At 25.7% G+C, this 22,548-nt stretch overlaps 2 protein-coding genes and 1 long non-coding RNA gene across 3 annotated transcripts; 2 read left to right on the top strand and 1 right to left on the bottom strand.

Annotated features, from left to right (window-relative positions):
- Positions 1-1,176: 1,176 nt before the first annotated feature.
- On the bottom strand, positions 1,177-5,117 carry LOC122850433 (ubiquitin carboxyl-terminal hydrolase 5-like). The gene is given in 6 exon segments (XM_044149585.1): positions 1,177-1,874; positions 1,952-2,190; positions 2,257-2,363; positions 2,436-2,579; positions 4,565-4,705; positions 4,881-5,117. Coding segments are annotated over 6 exon segments (894 nt in total). The 3' UTR covers positions 1,177-1,848.
- A 10,260-nt stretch (positions 5,118-15,377) lies between these two features.
- Positions 15,378-15,780, top strand: LOC122849254. The gene is made up of 3 exons (XR_006373550.1): positions 15,378-15,520; positions 15,618-15,670; positions 15,753-15,780. It is a non-coding gene; the product is annotated as an uncharacterized LOC122849254 (long non-coding RNA).
- Positions 15,781-19,214: 3,434 nt separating this feature from the next.
- Positions 19,215-22,199, top strand: LOC122850432. The gene is made up of 5 exons (XM_044149583.1): positions 19,215-19,653; positions 20,254-20,561; positions 20,931-21,372; positions 21,439-21,636; positions 21,742-22,199. The coding sequence occupies exons 1-5, from the start codon at positions 19,215-19,217 to the stop codon at positions 22,197-22,199; spliced, it is 1,845 nt and encodes a 614-aa protein (XP_044005518.1).
- The last annotated feature ends 349 nt before the right edge of the window (positions 22,200-22,548 follow it).

Here is a 22,548-nt window from a genome sequence, read left to right as displayed (position 1 = left end):
GGCACGGTAGTAGTTACCCTGGTAGAAATATTTCTCCGCCATTACTCCGGCTTTCTTCGGCATTACTCCGTTTTTGGCCCATTTCCGGAGAAATTACTCGGGCATGAGATTAATGTCGGAAAAATAAATCTGCCACTACTTTTATACCGGAATAATTTCTCCGCCATCAACCTCATGCCGGAGTAATTTCTCCGGAAATGGGCCAAAAACGGAGAAATGCCGGAATAATGCCGGAGTAATATTTCTACCAGGGTAACTCTCATAATCACACATATTCTCATCAACACAAATACGTTTCTTTCTCATACTTGACTCAAGGCACTACCGTGCCTCTTGATAAATAAGTAAACAAACATACTGAAAAACTAAAAAAAAATAACCTTTTAAATATTAAAAAAAAATTAAGACTCAACTAAAACTAAATAAAGATAATTTGTATTAAAACAAAACCAAAAGAAATTTTTTTTACAATTTATTTATTGTCAATTTTTGATTCCCCAATTTTCTTTTTTCTTAAAAAAAGTATATACAAATATCTACTGAATGTTGTTCCTCAACTGAACAATAGTTATCACGTGAAATTGGTATTTATTTATTTTTTTTTCTTTCACACGTTGATTTTTATGCCATCTAGGTTTATTGTTGTAAAAAAAGAGTGAGTGTTGTTTTTTTAATAAATATAAACATGATTCTAAACATGATGATAGTTTAATATGTGGTCTAATAATTGTATTATTTCTATCAAATGATTGTCCATTTAGTTCAGCTGCTTTTTTATCATTTTCATATGTATTAAGGGATTTCGTCGATTTTTTTTCAAACGAAGAGTGAGACAACATTTTTCCTGTTTTTTGTCTTTTTCGCACTCATAGAAATATTGTGTTTCTCAAAGTCATCCGCAAGAGGTCTCTAGTGATTTTTCAATAATTCCTCATAAAAATCAATTTTTTCATACTTTAATTATTAATTGTAAAAAAACTAAGCTCCAAACCTCTTTTATTTTTTTTCCATACGTTTTGTTTTGTCTCATTTTATAACCCGATAGTTTTTTTTTCACGATGTCATATTGTCGATTGGAGATATTGGTATTTTAATGGATTTTTTTTTTGACAAAAATCGTATTCTCCATAAGAGCCCATGTTAAAAGTTGTCAACTTTGAAAATTAATAAAAAAATAACGAGCTTCCAAACAATTACCAAAAAATTACATAAAATGTATTAGTATTTCAAGAATCTACTGTATAAATTTCAAAGCATTCTCATATTCGGAAAAAAATCGACGAAATCCCTTAACTTCATCTTTATTAATTGCACTATTAAGTGGTATTGGTAATGGTAATAAATATTCTGGTCTATATGAATATTTTACTTTACCAGAACTACTATATTCTTCAACTTTAAATTTAAAACAATCAATTGTTGACGATTTGATGAAAAACCAGGATGTCCACGTGATATTAAATTTTCAAACATTCTTGGTGATATACCTTGACGATTATAATCTTCATTATTTAATTTAATTTATTATTATTTGGTTCGATTGAATATTTACCAGATAATAAACCACAACCAAGTTTTGATATTTGTGTATCGAAATTATTTGCTGGATCATTATAATTATCATTAAATATATTAACTGATTCATCAACTTATTTTTTAATAAAATCTGGTATTATAAATAATGTTTGCATAACACAATTTAAATAACATAAATTACCAAGATTATTTAAACCAGTATAACCAGCACCATAAATTGGTATTAATTTACTTGATGCTTCTTGTAATGCAACCCATTCACCAAATTTTTGATTTAAATCAAGCTCAAGTTCAATCATTGATTTTTCAGTTTTATCCATATTTGAAATACTGATACCCTAATGTGATAAATGTATTATTAAATTTGGATCATCAACCATATCATTTTCATCATATGAATAAACATCACCATTACCTTTTTTTGTTATTGTACCTAATTTAACAGCAAGTGGATAACCAGTTGTACGATAATGCTTAATTACATGCGATCATTAATCATTACCACCAGTACCATTAAAAAATTTACGTCCACATAATATACTACCATCAGTTAAATTTAACCATAAATTTTGTGTCAAATCACATTTTTTACATTTCCAATTAGTTGGTGGTATTTTTTTACCATTATTTAATTGTGGCAATGTTGTTGCATGTCTAAAAATTCAAAAAAACAAATAAATATTTATACTTAAACTTATTATTATTTTTTTGTATAATTACTTTGTTATTATTCTTGCTTTACCATCCCATGTACCAGCTAATGCTTCTCTTTCAGCAATTTTAATTGCTGATTCAGCTTCTAATATTCCAGTAATCGATTTTATTATCTGTAAAATTAATTTTGATATGTTTATTTATATTTCAATTTGTATATTATTATTAGCGTTATTTATTTATACCTGTTCTGGTAAATCAACTGATGGATATATCATACTTGTAAAATTTGGGAACATTATTATTTCATAAGTTTCATTATATTTAACAAAGTCACGACTAAAAACAAGAAATGTTTTCAAACTGATGAATAATCCATTTGGTGATTCCTTGAATAATATAAATTAAATAATTTATAAATGTTTTTTTTTCATGTTTAGAAGTATAAATTAAATAATTTATAAATTTTTTTTTTTTCATGTTTAGAAGTATTTATAAATTCATTATTTTTAAACAATTATTTTAGCGGTGTATCAAATGAAAATACACTTTCAGCCTTGTAAATTTATAAAATGATAATTTGTAAAATAATAAATAAATAAATGAACAAATGATACATACCTTAAATATTTTCGGTGGATGTTTTGTATGTATATATAAAATAAAATATATTTGTCATGAGATGCTGAATTTCTTGATGACATTTTTCAGGACCATATTGACAAGCAACTCTTGAATGTTTTTTATATGCTGTCAAGAATCATGAGTGCATTTTGGGATTTTTTTTACTGAACTATGAGCTCATCATAAACAATATTCATTTATATTATTTATTTATATATTTATGTTGTTTATGTTGTTTATTTTTTTTCTTACATTTAACTGCATTTGACGTGAGAGTCAACATATTCTGGAGGTTATGTTATGAATGAATATAAATAAAATAATAATAAAATTATGCAGTGCAGCCAATATAGCAACACAAAAAAAGAGAAAAGAAATAATTGCAAAGTTTACCATTACCAACTGAACGGAAGAAATCTGGTCGATTTGAGAAAAATGAAAAGACCGTAAATATCAAAATTATGCTTTAAATATAATTGAGCAACGGAAAAATCTGATTTTTTTTTTAAAAAAAAGCTCGACATCGATTTATGGGATCATTACCAAACCTCAGCATCCTCATTTAACTCTATCATATTTTAATTAAATTTCTAATAGATTCGCGACGGAAGGGGACAAAATATTTGATGTATAATAAGGCACGGTAGTAGTAGTTAAAATCTCATCTCACACATATTCTCATCAACACACATAAACTTTCTTTCTCATACTTGACTCGAGGCACTACCGTGCCTCTTGATTAATATTATCAAAGAATGGTAAGAAAAATATATATGCATATGATTAAATTAATTTTTTTTATTGATTACATAATAATAATATATTTTGAGCAGGTTGTTTAAATTTCTTTTTTAAATTCAATCAATTTTTAATTAATTTATTGAATATAAAATATTATCATGACAAATTCTAAATTTACTTTTTTATTATTATTAATTTATATTGTTTTCCAAAATTTGTAAACTAAACAAAAATTTTTTTTCTGTTTATTCCTATTTTTACTGCACGGAAAAAAATTTTTAGCTGCACTCACGAGGCGTTGGATAGTTAAAAAAGGATAGTTGATTTAATAATCAAGCCCGCTATATTAAAAAGACAATTGGTTAGTTATTCCAGCCGACTGGATAGCTAGCGTGGCTAACCAACTTGTCAGGTTCGACATAATCTCAATGTTAACAGCTGTTGTGTTCATAACCTCTCTTTTTTGACAGATGCATCAAATTATTATTAACAATGACTAAAATAATGCATATAGTTATTAAAAATTTAGCATAAGATTTTGTATTTAAGTTGGCGTTTATTTGGTGCATCAAATTTAGTATAAAATTAATCAGATAATAATTTTAAAAATTAGTAAATGTACATTAATATATTGTTTTTACTTCGTATGTCTATATACTTATAGTTATGCATATACGCAATCCTAAATAGCTACTACAGCGATACCAGCTTGTCAGGCTTTGGATAGCTACCACAGCTATCCAAAGTATAGCTAATGTAACGAGTAGACACGCTGTTTTCACAAGAATAGTAACCTGTCAAATGTGGATTGCCAAAATAACAAACCTCTGCTAACTATCCAAAGGTTAGTTAGCCGTGGATAGGAGAGACAGCTATCTAGCTCGTTGCTGCAGCTAAAAATTTTTTTCCGTGTGTGAATCATAGATAAATGATAATTATAAGTAATATGTTAGTGTTGTTGAAATTTCTGGACAAAAGATGGATATGTTGCTATCAAATATGATTTCACATCTTCGTCGTCAACCAAAATATCTCGTTTTTGTTCGAGGCATTGTTTTTTATCCTCCAGTTGGCCATTATTATTTTTAATTGTTGATTTTAATGGACGTTTTAAGCTGGGTGTTTTTTTTTCCGGTTGACTTTGGTTTCGCTGTGAAAAAGAAAAAAAATTCAATTATATTTATGCTTAGAATGTTATTTATATGTTTTTTTTTTTCTTTAAATTTATTCAAATACATCGGATAAATACCATTTATTGTTGCTGACATTTTATCAAGTGTATTGCGACATTTTTTATGAGAGCTGTTCGCGGGTCGCATTATTACTTGGCTGATTTTATTGTTAATATGATTTGCAGCTGATGTTGTAGACAATAACGTATTACCTTGAAGAGCTTTAAGATTGGAAGCGGCTTCTTTTGTATCTACTTGTTTTTTTGGTTTATTAGAGCTATTATTGAAATATATAGATGATTCTTCTGAAGTATGGTTAGATGGTATTTGATTTTCCAAATTGTCACTGTTTTCATTAATAACTGCTTCAAGGACATCATCAATATGCATTGAACGGATCTCTTGAAAAGAATTGGCTCACGGACGTCTCGAGGGCTGTTTGGATGATCTTTCATGTCTTGTTCCAACGCTGTAACACTCAATTTGCCTAAAAAAAATGCGCATTTTATTATTTAAAATGTATATATAAATGTATGGCCGATTTAAAAAATATTTAAATACTAACGGGTTTTTTCTATTTCCACTTTTCTAAGAATTATTCGCAATGCATCTTTTTGCAGACAAGTCTCTAAGAAATCATTTATAGATAATCTATAACTTGAAAAAAAAAATAAATTTATGATGCTCGATAATAATATTATCGTTATTATATTAATTTAAAGATATTTACTCAGTGCTTTGATGCCAATTCCTTGCTGCTTTTTTGATATCATTTTTTATTGATAATTTAAGAAGATCATTCATTTGTACTGGTTTGACAAACCATTTTTTTATATTATCTGCCAATTAGATATATAAATGTTGTAACATGACATTTCTGCCAGTTATCTTCTCGGACCACTTGTTACCGCCATTTTACCTGTAAATTGTCCTTTCTAATAAACAAAGCTAAAAACCAATAAATCAAACATAATAATAATAATAATAATTTGTATCCAAAAACATAGTAATTAAAATCAGGGGTTTTCAAATCACCTTAAAACCGGAAAAAGGCATAACACAATCTCGCGCTCAAAACACATTCATACCTGGACAAAATACAATCAAACAAATGAATAAAACAACCGAAACAAGCAATCTAGAGGAAAGCCGCAGGGTCGCTCAGTGTGTGGGTTTTGGTAGAAGGGCCGGATAAAGCTGTTATAATTAATTTTACCTGAAAATAATAATAAATAAATAACCCAAAATAATAACAAAAGAAACACTATTAATTCATTTTACTTTATATTTATTTATCAAACACAAACTCAATTATCAACGTAACTCAAATAGCCAACGTAACTCAAAAATACAAAATAAACTAATCCATATTTATCTCAAAAATCCTATTCTAAAGGGGACCGCGTCCAACAAAATATTAATTATTAATTAATAAACAAACTAATTCTAAATATCAAAAGTATCGAAAGTATCATGGTCAGCTCGAGGATCCGCCTTGAGTTGATCATCCAAAAACAAAGCTAAACAAAAGGTAACACATGGTGGTTGATCCACCATGTTCAACATACAAAAATAACCTCAACTCACCGTCGCCAGACGACTGGTTAAAACAGAGGTCCAGTCAGTCTGACGTCTCAAAGACAAGAGAGCGAGTTTTCACTCACTAATTATTTTACTCGATTTTACAAATCAAAAGAGGGGGGATTTGCCCTATTCTAATGTGACTTGATGTTGATGATGTCGCTAGTTGAAGAGTCGAACCGTTGTCTATGTGGCTTAGCCTTTAAGGCAACGAGAATCGTTACAATGTTAAACATATATGTTTAATGAAATTTATCAAAATAAATATACAAATATATATGTATAAGGGGAAGCAGGTTCATTGAATATTTTTGATATGATTTGATGATTTTCAAGTTGAAAATTAATTAATAAAAAAAAAAAATTAAAAAAAATTAAAACTGTAAATTTTTATACGATTAAATTTTTTTAAGTGTCTCATTTTGTCCCATTTTTTTCTCAATTTTCAAAAATTATTATGTTGCCCCGTTTTTTTTTATATAAGGTGACCCAATAAAATAATAAATTGTTTAGTCATACTCTTACTTATAATTTTTAAATCAAAAAACAATGCCCCAAAATTATTCATGACACACGACTTTAATACAAAAGAATCGAAATAATAAAACATAAAATTTTTATTTTATAATTTTATTATTGTTATATTAAAAAACTAAAATATAAAAAACAAATATGTCTAAAAGTGATTTATACTCGAAAAAGTAGCACGTTATTTATTTGTCTATTGTTCTTTAAATGTTTGTTCGTTTTTAAAATGAATTAAAGTATTGAGCCACTTTTATTAGGTTACTGATAGTGAGCCACTTATATAGATGTTTTTTTAAGACATATGGGGGTAATACATTTTTTATTACTATATAATAATAAATGATAAAAAATTTGTATATATTGTTACTGTACCTAGAACATTCAATATGCTTCCTTTTTCATGAAAAACATTTCGAGTGATGAGACGTGCAACTGATTCTATTATGTCAGATGTTCGGTCAGCAGAGTAAGGAATAATATACTTAATTTTTTCAGCCCATCTTTTTTTCAAATTATCTTTGAATATAGTTACTTCCGGAATATCTTCCAGTCCTTTTATGCGTTTCCATGTCTTCAAGCGTGTACTTCAACGTGTCATTGCATTCAGACCCTCAATTGACAATTCATTCGAAATTCAGTAATTAAAACAAGTGTTTATAAAATTTGAAAAAAAAAATATTGTGTATTATATGCATTAATATTATTCATACAATAAAAGATTAAAATAAATGTCTCCTAAATTTTCTTTGATATAAATATTTTAATAAATGAATAAACTAATTTTTTTATTTTTATTATATCTATTTGTAATAATTTAAACACATTCGTGTTTATCAATATTTCAGTACATAAATTTTATTAGATCAAGTCATTAATTTTTAAATAAAAAAATTTGGTATCATAAGGAAAATAAAATCGTAGTCGTATATATAATCGCGTCGTGGTTAACTCGGTAAAGCGTCGGAATTAGAATAGGTAGATTTTTAGGTAGCGTTGTTAGGGTCAGGAGTTCAAGTCACTTCTCAGGCAAAATTTTCTGATACAAAAAAAAAAAAAAAATTCGACCAACAAAGGTTCGAATAGTAAAAAAAAACAATTAAAAAAATGATTGTTAACATAATTTTTTTTTTCTCTTATATTTATTTATGTAAAAGAATTTTTTTTCTTGATTTGTTCAATATTTTTCTTGGATTATAACAAATACTTCATAAACCAAGAAGCTTACTTCTAAAATCGCGTACATTTTGTTATAATCCAAGACCTACTTGGTTATAATCCAAGAACCATACTTCTAAAAATTAGTACATTTTGCCTTGACTCAAGAAATTTTTGTTATTATTTGAGAATTTTTTTTTATAATTCAAGAAGTATTTGTTATAATCCAAGACCTATTTGGTTATAATCCAAGAACCTTACTTCTAAAAATTAGTACATTTTGCCTTGACTCAAGAAATTTTTGTTATTATTCGAGAATTTTTTTTTATAATTCAAGAAGTATTTGTCATAATCCAAGTCCTATTTGGCCATAAACCAAGAACCTTACTTCTAAAAATTAGAACATTTTGCCATGATTCAAGAAAGTTTTGTTATTATTTAAGAATTTTTTTTTATAATTCAAGACGTATTTGTTATAATTCAAGACAATATTTCCATAATTCAAGAAATTTTTTGTTCTCGAATTATGAAGTTTTTTATTTAATATAAGAAAATTTTTCCATAATCCAAGAACCTTTTTTGCAAGAACAAAAGTTCTATAATTGAGAAGTTTTTGTATTAGTTCTAGAATTTTTTTTTCTCAGTGTACCTAATTGCCAACTGAATAAACGCTGCCTTCGCTTATAAGATACTTTATGGTTTTTTTTGCGTTGAGAATATAACTTCCTTGGAGTTGCAGCTTTTCTTCTATTATTTGGATTTTTAAGTATCATTGAAAAAAATTAAAATTAATTATATGAAAAAAAATAAGAAAAATGAAGCAGCGAAAATACTCTCACAATTGCATTTTGTAAACGATAATTAATTTTTATTTTTAAAATTTTTGTTTTTTTTTATTTTCTTGATGGCTATCTATGGCACGCACTTAAATTTATTGAGTCCCGTTTCGTCTTTCATTCTTTGAAAAACAAAATAAAAAAAAAAGACAATGAAAAATATAAATATAAAATAAATCAATAGAGATCAATAAATGATTGCACGGATTTGTTAATTTTTCACAGTGCTGGAAAGGACTCAATAATTTTAAACAACTAAATTAATAAATAATTGAATAGTATTGAATATTATTATATTCCGGGTTGTAACCTTCAAACAAGAAAAAATTGAAAATGTAATTATTTCTTGTGAATATTTTGTAAATCCTTTCGTAAAGTCTTATTTTATTTTTTGTCTCGGTAGATTAAAGTTAAAGAAAGTATATACAAAAATAAACAAAGAAAATAGTAACCGTTGTGTTACATCTATGAGAGCCCTTGAAAACCTATGGTCAAATTTGTGAGAAAAATCTTTTATATAAAATTAAAAAAAAAAAGGAAAAATGAGATATCACCAACAGGCAGTACCCATATTTTTTATTTTTTATTTACAGCTGCAAGACACTTGCAAATAGCAAAATTTGAAATATTGTCATTAGTGGTTTTTTTAATTATTATACAATAACTATCATAAACTCTGTTGAGTTTTTTCTTTAATTTTATCTATATTGATCAATAATAACTTAATTTATCTTGATTTTTTTTTTCATCTAGTAACCTTGCAAGTGCAAGTTATTTTTAATGAAAAAAAAAATAATAAGATGCAATTTTAAAAATTTAAATCTTGTTCATTTTGTTTGGTTATATATCAATATTTTAAAACTGTGTATATTTAAATTTATTTTTCAAATCAAATTAAAATTTAAATATACAATTTTTTTTTTATAAAAACGAAAAAAGAATTAAAGCTTAATGTCAAGGTTTATAAAGACTATTGAATTTGTAAAAAAATAAAAAGTTTATTTCAATGAAAATTACATATAGATTAATGTAATATTTCGGAAAATAAACATCAAATAATTCATGTAATAATTGTTGTACAACTATTATTACATACTATATTATTAAATAAAAAAACTTTGGCTTGCAGTATAAATCTAGATATACACAAAAAAAATTTTTAACCCTGACATTTTTTTTCTCGAGACAATCTCAACTACTACAAGTAGAAAATATCTAATGGCTTTGAAAAAAAACATTTAGAAAAACAAATAGAAAAATCAGAAACAAGTATGAAAAACCATCCATTTTCGTGCTTGACTTTTTTAAACAATTTATATTGTTTGTTGTTGATATATGAAAGTAGAAAATGTATTTATTTTACAAAGTTGATTATATTATATGGTCAATGTCAGACGCTTGTAAAAAAAAAAAAAAAGAAATTTATCATGTAATTGTTTTTTATATTTTTTTTAAAAGGTCATATTTTATAATTTGTCTCGCTAAATTAAAGTTAAGTGTACAAAAAAATAATACATGAAATAGAATTAAAGGAAATATTAACCGTTATATATCTTCGAGATTCCTTGAAAACCTTTTCTTGCGGCATAAGATAACAAAATTGAGAAAAGGAAGAGGGCTAATATATACGGTCAAAATTTTTGGAAATAATCTTTTGTATGAAAAAAAAAGAAAAAAAAGAAAATTTTTTTTTTTTATTTACAGCTGCATGTCACTTGTAAATAGCAATAAAAATCAAATAAAATAAAGTTTCAAGTTTCAGTAAGAAATCGTCGTTATTTTAGAATTTAAATAAAAAATAAATTTATTCAAAGTTGATAATTATTGATGAAAAAGTTGCATGAGATTTTTTATTATTTTAAATTTAATGACGAATAATTTATTTTAAAAAGTCATAAATATGAAACAAATTTTTTTTTATGCGATAATTATTTGACATTTTTTAAAATTTATATGACTACTCACATATGCATAAATATAAATATAATAACACATTACAATAATAAATTTTAAAGAAAAATAAATGTAAAATTTTCATCTTAATCACATTATAAAATACAAAAAAGTAAATTTTAATAAGCATAACTGAAGAATCGACATTGAATCGAATGTATTATGGATAATTTTTAATTATATAATTCGAATTACAACGTTATAATATGTACATAATAATTCAAAAATTACAAAATCATATTGATAACTTGCATTTAAAAAATATTCCAATAAATTTACATTATATACTATAAAATTAAAAACAATACATTATAAAATTAAAATGGAAAAACGTAGAATAATAAATTATTCGTCAGTGAAATACTAAACGTTCTTTTATTTTATATTTTATTTTATTTTATTTTATTTTATTTTATTTTATTTTGTTTTATTCTATTTTATTTTATTTTATTGCTTTTTACAAATGTTTTACATCTATGTGTACATGAAAAAAAAAAAAATTCTCCGAACATTGGTGATGTCTAAGATTTCTTGTTTTTTCTCGAAATTCATACAAAAGAATATTTTCGAAAATTTAGGTAGTATGGAACATCTTGTGTTCAACTCCTCAAATTTTTATCTTTGCCGCAAAAAAACTTTTGAAGGCCTCAAGGCCTTGTAGTGTAACCGTTACTATTTTCCTTTTTTTCCAGAAAAAAACAACTTAAAAGACATGAGAAAGAAAAAAATAAGAGACAAAAAATAAATATCAGGTCACACAATAAGTGGCCATAAACCTTGAAGAAGAATCACATGTTTACAGTCGGAAAGTAAATAAAGAACAAAGTCATTGTAGGAATGAATTAATCATGGCCCAAAACATCCTTACATTTACAACAATTTGATGTTAATCTTGACGAATATTTATTAAATTAGCAAACAGATATTTGTATCTTATTTTTATTAAATAGCTTGACTTATACGGTTTCTAATTACAATCACGAATTCACTTTAGAATTAAAAATTATTCTGTATTATTTTTATGTAAAAATATTATCACTGTAATTGGAACTTACTCTTTGATAAGTGATATGAATTGAGGAAAAAAGAAAACGAGACAAGAAACCTCACGCAATGAGTCAATTAACATATAAACATACCTATATATATTTTCTTTATTTGGCAAAACCTCTAATATTGACAAATGTATATGTTGAAAAAACTAACAGGGCGGAAGACGTTTAAAATAAAATTAAAATGACGCCTGAAGGGCGCTTTCCCTTATGGGGCGTGACTAACTGTATCTGTCAACTTAATCGAACTATCACTGTGAGGTACTGCCAATAGTGTCTTTATTTATAAGAATAGAATCTCTTCTTTAAATTTGAATATGATTTTAAAAAAATTATTGCGTCATCAACATTAAGACAATTAGGATTATTAATAATAACTATTTCATTAAATTTAACAAAATTAACTTTATTTCATTTAATTACTCATGCAATATTTGAATCTTCATTATTTTTATGCGCAGGAATATTATTATTATTATTATTTTTATTATTCATAATTACTTTAATAATCCAGATATTTGTTTTATCTCAACTTTAAATTTAAAATTTCCATTTATATATTCTACATTTAATATTGCAACTTTGACTTTATGTTGCAACTTGACCTTTTCTATCAAGATTTTATTCTAAAGACATAATTATTGAGATATTTAATATAATAAAAAATAATTATTTAATATATATAATAATATGAAAAGTATGCTACCGTATCACATTCTTTTCGATTAATATTTTAGACTTTTTTAAAATCACCTAAAATAATAATATAAGATTTTATTTGTCAAATAATTTTATAAAAAAAAGTGTATATTCTGGTTATGATTATTTTCTGCGGGGCGTCAGGGATCCCTTGCATAGGACGAGAAATAGAGAGATCTCTCTGTTCCCTGTCCTTGTTGAGTCGAATTTGACACCCCGCAGTAAATAATAATAACTAAAATATAAAATAAAATGAACAAAAAATTTTCAACACTAAATATCTATAAAATTATCATTTATAATCGTTGTTTTTTGTCCGGATTTATTTTGTCGGATTTATTTTGTAAAATTTATTTTGTCATATTACCAATTAAAACATATAGGTTTTTATTTGGTTTTTTTTTTTATAGTCAATATCTGAATATCTGCAAAATATATCATAAGAGAAAATTTATTGTAAATTGCTTAAATGACGCTGAAGCTCGCCACCAAAGTAGTGTACATAGGAGAGTTCTGGACCAGCCCCCTGCTGCCCCCCCCCGCGAAACCCGCGACCCCCCACTGTGATTCGCGGGTGATTTCCCGGAATCCGCGAGGGCCCACCCCAGGGGTCCGCGAATTAATTAATTAATTAGAGCACTGTCATCATGGGGGGGTCCCGATTTAATTTTCTAAGATTACATAATAGATTTCTATTATTATTATTATTTTTTATTATTATTATATTATTATTATTATTATTTATTTTATTTATTTATTTATTTATTTTTTCATAGGAGACCATCTTGAATTTTTAAATTTTTAAATTTTTAAATTTTTAAATGGCCGCGGAATATGCTGGTAAAATAGTTTTCAATTTTTTCGATTTTTTAAATTTTTCAAATGCCCGCGGACTATGTCGGTAAGATAGTTTTTTATTCTCTGCAAGAAGGCGCTGCATTCTTGCAGCATATTCCATCATGGACTCTATTTTATTCTATGGCTACCGATTTTCCAACGTTTTCCCTGAACGATTTTCTTTAAGTTCGGTCTTGTGTGTGATGCGGTTATTTGATAGAAGTTTTAAAGAAAAAAGTAAAATGAGTGGAAGAAATAATAAAAGGGTAAGTCATTCATTTTTTATTTTATCAATTAATTTATTTTCTATTCTATTGTTTTTCTGTTTCTATTTATTTATTGGTGTGGTTTTTTTTTTTATAATACTTTATCTTTTCTGAACATGTGCTTGAGAATTGCATCATCAAGCACGTGTTCTAACCTTTCTTTTTTGTTTCTCTTATTAATTTTATATTTTATTGTATTTTCTTTTAATTTATTTTATTTTATTTATTCTTTTTATTTACAGTCTTTTTTTATTATATTTTTTTTTTCTAAACACACGTTCAATTTTTTTTTACAAACGTGTTTTTGAAAAAAAAAAATATAATAAAAAAGACTGCAAATTTATTAAATAAAAAGAATAAATAAAATAAAATAAATTAAAAGAAAATACAATAAAAATCATAAAATTAATGTGAAAAAACAAAAAGAATGGTTAGAATGCATGCATGAGAAAATTGCATCATTAAGCACGTGTTCTAACCTTTCTTTTTTGTTTCTCTTATTAATTTTTTATTTTATTTTTTTTAATTTATTTTATTTTATTTATTCTTTTTATTTAATAAATTTACAGTCTTTTTATTATATTTTTTTCTTTTCTGAACACGCGTGCAATTTTTTTTTTTACACACGTGTTTTTGCAAAGAAAAAATATAATAAAAAAGACTGCAAATTTATTAAATAAAAAGAATAAATAAAATAAAATAAATTAAAAGAAAATACAATAAAAATCATAAAATTAATGTGAAAAAACAAAAAGAATGGTTAGAATGCATGCATGAGAAAATTGCATCATTAAGCACGTGTTCTAACCTTTCTTTTTTGTTTCTCTTATTAATTTTTTATTTTATTGTATTTTCTTTTAATTTATTTTATTTTATTTATTCTTTTTATTTAATAAATTTACAGTCTTTTTATTATATTTTTTTCTTTTCTGAACACGCGTGCAATTTTTTTTTTTACACACGTGTTTTTGCAAAGAAAAAATATAATAAAAAAGACTGCAAATTTATTAAATAAAAAGAATAAATAAAATAAAATAAATTAAAAGAAAATACAATAAAAATCATAAAATTAATGTGAAAAAACAAAAAGAATGGTTAGAATGCATGCATGAGAAAATTGCATCATTAAGCACGTGTTCTAACCTTTCTTTTTTGTTTCTCTTATTAATTTTTTATTTTATTGTATTTTCTTTTAATTTATTTTATTTTATTTATTCTTTTTATTTAATAAATTTACAGTCTTTTTATTATATTTTTTTCTTTTCTGAACACGCGTGCAATTTTTTTTTTTACACACGTGTTTTTGCAAAGAAAAAATATAATAAAAAAGACTGCAAATTTATTAAATAAAAAGAATAAATAAAATAAAATAAATTAAAAGAAAATACAATAAAAATCATAAAATTAATGTGAAAAAACAAAAAGAATGGTTAGAATGCATGCATGAGAAAATTGCATCACTCAAGCACGTGTTCTCTTTAATCTTTTTAGTTTTTCTTATTAATTGAATTGTATTTTCTATTAATTTATTTTATTTTATTTATTCTTTTTATTAAATAAATTTGCGGTTTTTCTATTATATTTTTTCTTTTCTGAACACGCGTGCAATTTACACACGTGTTTTGCAAGGAAAAAATATAATAGAAAAACCGCGAATTTATTTAATAAAAAGAATAAATTAAATAAAATAAATTAAAAGGAAATGCATTACAAAATGTAAAAATTTTTTTTTGATTTTATTTATTTATATTTTCAGAGAACATGTTTGTGGAAGAGGCTCTTGAAGCAGCGTTTCAGAGGGAGGATTTTGACGCTCGAGAGGTTGCAGAAGGAGTACGAGGAGCAACCAATGGAAGTCATCATCGTTCCCATTTCTATTCCTAGAGGTAATTTTTTTATTTTTCTATTTTTTTAATTATTTTCATTTATTTCACTAATTTTAGTTTCTAATCCATATTTTTCTTTTTTTTTTTTTTGTTGCAGATGAAGAGGATACAGGATATGATGCTGACGATGAGGTAGCAAGCGAAGACGAGGTAATTGATTAGTTTTTTTCTCGTACATTTATCATTTTTTTTTTTTATGTTAATTCATTTCTTTTTTTTTTTTTTTTTTCAGGAGGAAATTCAACCCGATGAGGAGGAGGTATAGATGCAGGATAATATCAATTAATATTTGTAAAAAAAAAAAAAAAACAAAAAAACAAAAAACAATACTAATTCCTCTTCCTTCAATCCCTCTATTTTGTTGTTTTTTTTTTTTTTTTCTTTTTTGTCTTTGTAATTTGCTTTTTTCTTCAGTAGAGTCATTGAAATTTGTTTTTTAGAGTCATTGTAATTTGCTTTTTTTATTTTATTTTATTTTTTTTTTTTCAGTAGAGTTATTAAAATTTGCTTTTTTTCTTAGAGTCATTGTAATTTGCTTTTGTTTAGAGTCATTGTCATTTGCTTTTTTATTTTTCTTCAGTAGAGTCATTGAAATTTGCTTTTTTCTTAGAGTCTTTGAAATTTGCTTTTTTTTTTTTTTTCAGTAGAGTCATTGAAATTTGTTTTTTTAGTCATTGAAATTTGTTTTTTAGAGTCATTGAAATTTGCTTTTTATGTTTTTTTCAGTAGAGTCATTAAAATTTGCTTTTTTTCTTAGAGTCTTTGAAATTTGCTTTTTTTTATTTTTTTTTCAGTAGAGTCATTAAAATTTGCTTTTTTTTTTTTTTTCTTAGAGTCTTTAAAATTTGCTTTTTTTTTTTCAGTAAAGTCTTTGAAATTTCTTTTTTGGGTCTTATTAATTTGCTTTTTAGAGTCAATGAAATTTGTTTTTTTAGTCATTGAAGTTTGTTTTTTTTTAGAGTCATTGTAATTTGCTTTTTTATTTTTTTTCAGTAGAGTCATTGTAATTTGCTTTTGTTTAGAGTCATTGGAATTTGCTTCTTTTATTTTTTCAGTAGAGTCATTAAAATTTGCTTTTTTCTTAGAGTCTTTGAAATTTGCTTTTTTTTATTTTTTTTTTAGTAGAGTCATTAAAATTTGCTTTTTTTTTTTTTTTTCTTAGAGTCTTTAAAATTTGCTTTTTTTTTCAGTAAAGTCTTTGAAATTTCTTTTTTGGGTCTTATTAATTTGCTTTTTAGAGTCAATGAAATTTGTTTTTCTTAGTCATTGAAGTTTGTTTTTTTTTAGAGTCATTGTAATTTGCTTTTTTATTTTTTTTTTCAGTAGAGTCATTGTAATTTGCTTTTGTTTAGAGCCATTGGAATTTTCTTCTTTTATTTTTTCAGTAGAGTTATTAAAATTTGCTTTTTTCTTAGAGTCTTTGAAATTTGCTTTTTTTTCAGTAGAGTCTTTAAAATTTGTTTTTTGGGTCTTTGTAATTTGCTTTTTTTTATGGTAACTAAATTTATTCGTATTGCTTTCATACTTAGTACAAATAGTTTCTTTTATTTTATGGTAACTAAAGTTATACGTATTGCTTTCATACTTGATACAAAAAAATTTTTTCTTTTATGATAAGTAGATTTATACGTATTGCTTTGATAATTAGTACAAAAAAAAATTCTTTTTTAATTCATATACTTAGTACGAAAAGTAGTTTTTTAAATTTTCAATTAGTTTTTATATTTTGTTTCTTTTTGATCATTTTTACAGCATCTTTCAATGGACATACCTTTTATTGACTTGATCAGCGATGATGAAGACGATGTAATACATTGTAAGTATTTTCTTAATTATTTTTTATTTTTTCAATTATTTTTTTCTAATTAAATATTTTAATTCATTGTTGTTTTTTTTTCTTTACAGTGATCAGAGACACGCGTGAACAAGAATATGAAGATGATGATGATGATGATGATGATCAGGATGCTTCAATGGATATTCCAGTCATTGACTTGGTTAGTGATGATGATGATGATGATGAAGATGACGATGATGATGATGATGATGCAGACACCGTCATTTTGGAACCAGAGGAGCTGGTTCGGAGGGTCGAGGATGCAGATTTTTACAATTGCTCCTATACGCCGAGTGAGAGGTCCAGAAGGGGACGAATTTGTCGTGACCCAATGTGGTCACAAGATTATTTGTTTTATTGAATAATGATTAAATAAATAAATAAATAATTTCAAATTTTATTCAAGTATGTTGTTTTTTTTTTTAAATTAATCCTTTGGTTTTTTTATTTTTTCATATGAAATATTTTCCTGTTTCTGAATTTTTTTTTTTTTTTTTTTTTGTGAGTGTTAATAGAAGTTATTGAAAATGTCGCTAGTTGTATATGAAAAAAAAAGGTGGCGCTAGTGTGATGATGTCGCTAGTGTTCAACAAAAAAAGTAGGGATAAAGCTATATAAATGATAGCACATCCAACTCATTCTTCTAACAAATTCACTGTGGTCTGCTGTCAAAACGATATATAGTTATATAAAAATATCAGGTGAGTCTTAACCACAATTTATTAATCAATGAGTATTTCAATAATCCTAAGATATTTTATAAAATTTCTTAATAAACTATCCTTAGATTTTCACTAGCTATCATTCTACAACGATATCTTTTGCACTAGGTTGTTATTTTTCAATATATAAAATAACCTCAAAATTTTTTTGTTGTAATCCATCATTATCTTGTCAATTTCTGAATATTTTCCAAATGTTTCAAGTCAATTATTCTTAGATTTTCACTAGCTATCATTTTACATGAATATTTTTCTATAAAAGAATAACCTCAAAATCATTTTATAATCCATCATTATCGTTGCAATTTTGAATATTTTTTAAGTTAATTGTCTATAGATTTTTACATGCAATCATTCTACATTAATATTTTCCGTTTTTTAAGGTTAACCAAACGAATATTATTGTGGTCTGCTGTCAAAACGATATATAGTTATATAAAAAATATCAGGTGAGTCTTACCCACAATTTAATAATCAATGAATATTTGAATAATCCTAAGATATTTTATAAAATTTTTTAATAAACTATCCTTAGATTTTCACTAGCTATCATTTTACATGAATATTTTTCTAAAAAAAAATAACCTCAAAATCTTTTTATAATCCATCATTATCTTTGCAATTTTTACATATTTTTTGAAATTTTTTAAGTCAATTATCATTAGTTGTTTACTTGCAATCATTCTACATTAATATTTTTTTGATTTTTAGGTTAATCAACAAATATTAAAATAAAATGGATTTAAACGCACAATGCAAACAACTTCGAGAGAATTATCGAAAAATAGTTGAACGTTTACACCAAGTTCCAGATCACTATGAAATCAATTCTACAATTGTTTCATTACGCAGAGATATTTCAAATTATAATAAATCATGTGCAAGTCTGTCAGCTGCTCATAAAAAATGCACTCAGGCAACAGTGGGAATACTGACAACTTATTTATTCAGACTGCAAAGTTTGCAAGTACGAGGTGCAGGTGCATCTTCAACAGTTGAGGTATCAAACGATACCTCTGAAAATTACATTGAATGGCAAGATTTAGAAAATGTATTCAGAAACAGAATGAAGACAAGCATTATAATTAATTTAAAACATAAAGATGTGAAAGACTTTCTTTCTGACGCTAAAGAAATGTTGATTAGTCAGATAGCTCTTATTTTACAAGATAAAAATGCGCTCAAAGTCAATACTGTATTAGCTCTAAACTATGAAATCGAAAAACCTTCGACTAATAGTGTAGAAGTTGAAACAAAATATTTCAGCGAAGGTAGTTTTGAGGTTTTACAATCATCAGATCTAAGCCAACTATTTAAGGAAAATTTTGAACATTTTTTAGAAGATGTTGAAGATGCTGAATTAAATGGATCTGGTTGGAAACTACATGAAATCCTTCATCTTGAAATCCAAATAAACGATTACATACCACTGCAAGGTGGTAATTCATCTTTCGTTGAAATGCCATCATGGATAATTAAAACTCATTCAGTTGTGAACGTTAAAAATTCAGACAATTTTTGTTTTATTTGGTCAGTTTTAGCATGTTTATACAAGGTGCCTCACCATGCTGACCGTGTGAGTCAATATAAAAAACATTTTGATACGTTAAATCATAGCGAAATCACTTTCCCCATAACATGGGAAAAAATCAAAATTTTTGAAAAAAAAAATAAATTGAAAATTAATATTTATGGAATAGAGAATGATGATGATGATGAAAGTGATGATGATGAGGAAAAAAAAAATAAAAAACGTAGAAAAGAAAAGATTGTACCATATTATATTAGCAAGAATGAATCTAATTTGGAAACAATTCATCTCATAATGATCAAAAGAGATGAAGAAGCAAAAAATGATGATGATGACGATGATGATGATGATGATGATGATGAGTTGGATTCACAAAAAAATTTATCACAATATCATTTCGCTTGGATTAAAAATTTATCAAGATTAGTAAGTGCGCAAATTTCTAAACATAATGGAAAAAAAATAATTTGCGATCGCTGCTTATGTCATTTTCAATCTCAAAAATCTTGTGATAATCATGAAAAATTATGTAGTGAAAAATGTAAAAGTGCAATGTTATTACCGACTGCAAAAAATAATATTTTAAAATTTATAAGCTATAAACATCAATTAACGGTACCGTTTATAATTTATGGTGATTTAGAATGTTTATTGAAAAAAGTGCAGAGTGAAGAACTTGAAAAAAATCAAGTTTATCAAAAACATGTTCCAAGTAGTGCAGCATATTATTTAAAGTGTAGTTATGATGACTCACTTTCCAAGTTCAATCTTCATAGAGGTAAAAATTCAATTGAATGGTTTATTTCAGAGCTTGAACAAATTGCTCATCAAGTCAATAAAATAATAGATGATATTAAACCAATGTCTCTTACGCGAGATGAAGAATTACAATTTTTGAATGCAAAAAAATGTTATATTTGTAACAAAAATTTCACGAAAAATGACGTAAAAGTACGTGATCACTCGCACTGGACTTCAGAATACCGAGGTGCCGCCCATCAAATATGCAATATTAATTATCAAGAATCATGTATTATCCCAGTAGTATTTCATAACCTCACAGGCTATGATGCACATTTTATCATTAAAAAATTAAAAAACCAGTTCGAAGGTAAAATTGATATACTTGGAATCAATAAAGAAAGATATATTTCATTTACAAAACGTGTCAAGGGTACTAGAATAAGATTGAGATTCATTGACTCATATAGATTCATGGCTAGTTCCATCGATTCATTATCAAATAATTTAGATAATAATAAAAAAACAATAACAAAAAGTCTATGTAAAAATGTTGATGAATTCAATTTAATTACAAAGAAGGGAGTTTTTCCATATGATTATCTTGACAAATGGGAAAAATTTGATGATACAACACTTCCATCGAAAGATCAATTTTATTCAAAATTGAATGAAGAAAATATTTCTGATGAAGCATACGCACATGCTCTAAATGTTTGGCAAAAGTTCAATATAAAAACACTTGGGGAATATTCTGATTTATATCTACAAACTGATGTTGCCCTTTTAGCTGATGTTTTTGAAAGCTTCAGAGCTGATTGTTTGAATACATATAAGTTAGACCCAGCACATTATTATACACTACCTGGACTTAGTTTTAGTGCAATGTTGAGATATACTCAGATTGAACTAGAATTGTTAACAGATCCTGAAATGATGTTGTTTATTGAGCAAGGTATAAGAGGTGGTTTATCACAAGTCTCAAATCGATATGGAAGAGCTAATAATCGATATATGGGCAGTGAATATAATATTGAAGAAGAAGAGTCATTTTTAATGTATTTCGATTTAAACAATATGTACGGAGCTGCAATGAGGGAATATCTTCCAACATGTAAATTTCAATGGATTGATAACTTTGATATATTCACATTAAATTCAATTGCTGATAATTCAAAATGCGGATACATTCTTGAAGTTGATTTAGATTATCCTACAAGTTTGCATCATCATCATAAAGATTTTCCGTTAGCACCAGTACGCGAAAAACCACCTCTAGAAACCAGTAAAACTCCAAAACTACTGGCAACTCTAGACAATAAAAAAAATTATGTTATCCATTATAGGAACTTGAAACAATATTGTTCTTTGGGGATGATTATTACTAAAGTTCATCGTGTTTTAAAATTTGAACAAAGTGCATGGCTTAAACCATATATTGATCTCAACACAGAGTTACGAAAACAAGCTCGTAATGCATTTGAAAAAGATCTTAGAAAATTATTCATCAATGCAATTTATGGTAAAACTCTTGAATCTGTAAGAACTCGTAAATCGATAAAACTTGTACAAAAATATGGTGGTAGAGGTGGAGCAAGATTTTATATATCAAAGCCAAACTTTCACAGTCATTTAATCATTGATGATCTTGTAATCATTGTGATGAAACCAACAAGGATACTTTTAGATAAACCGATTTATCTTGGACTTTCTATTTTGGAAATGTCAAAAACATATATGTATGATTTTCATTATAATTTTATAAAACCAGAATATGGAGATGAAGTCAAATATTCATATGGTGATACTGATTCTGCTGTTTACCACATATTTAGTCATAATATATGATTTGATACGTAATAATCCTGATAAATTTGATACATCTGATTATCCAGAAAATAATCAATATGGAATTCCTTTAAAAAATAAAAAAGTTATTGGTATTATGAAAGATGAAAATAACGGAAAAATAATGAAGGAATTCATTGGTTTACGAAGTAAATTATACTCATATGTTATAGTGAATGAAAATGATTCATTAAAAAATCATGTTCATATGAGAGCAAAGGGTGTAAAAAGATCAACTGTAAGGCAAATAACTTTTAATGATTATAAAAATTGTTTAATTAATCATGTTATTTTAAAGAAACAACAAAATATAATAAGATCTCATAAACATGAAGTAACAACAAGAACA

This window comes from Aphidius gifuensis, linkage group LG2, assembly GCF_014905175.1.
Source record: "Aphidius gifuensis isolate YNYX2018 linkage group LG2, ASM1490517v1, whole genome shotgun sequence".
Classification (NCBI taxonomy): Eukaryota; Metazoa; Arthropoda; class Insecta; order Hymenoptera; family Braconidae; genus Aphidius; species Aphidius gifuensis.
The sequence above is the reverse complement of the archived record's forward strand: the minus strand, read 5'-3'. Positions and strand labels throughout refer to the sequence as shown.

Coding starts and splice junctions, on each gene's coding strand:
- LOC122850432 (XM_044149583.1), top strand. CDS start 19,215: ATGTTGATTAGTCAGATAGCTCTTATTTTACAAGATAAAAATGCGCTC. Junction 20,562..20,930: donor TCACGAAAAATGACGTAAAA/GTACGTGATCAC, acceptor TTAATTACAAAG/AAGGGAGTTTTTCCATATGA. Junction 21,373..21,438: donor TAATAATCGATATATGGGCA/GTGAATATAATA, acceptor ATATGTACGGAG/CTGCAATGAGGGAATATCTT.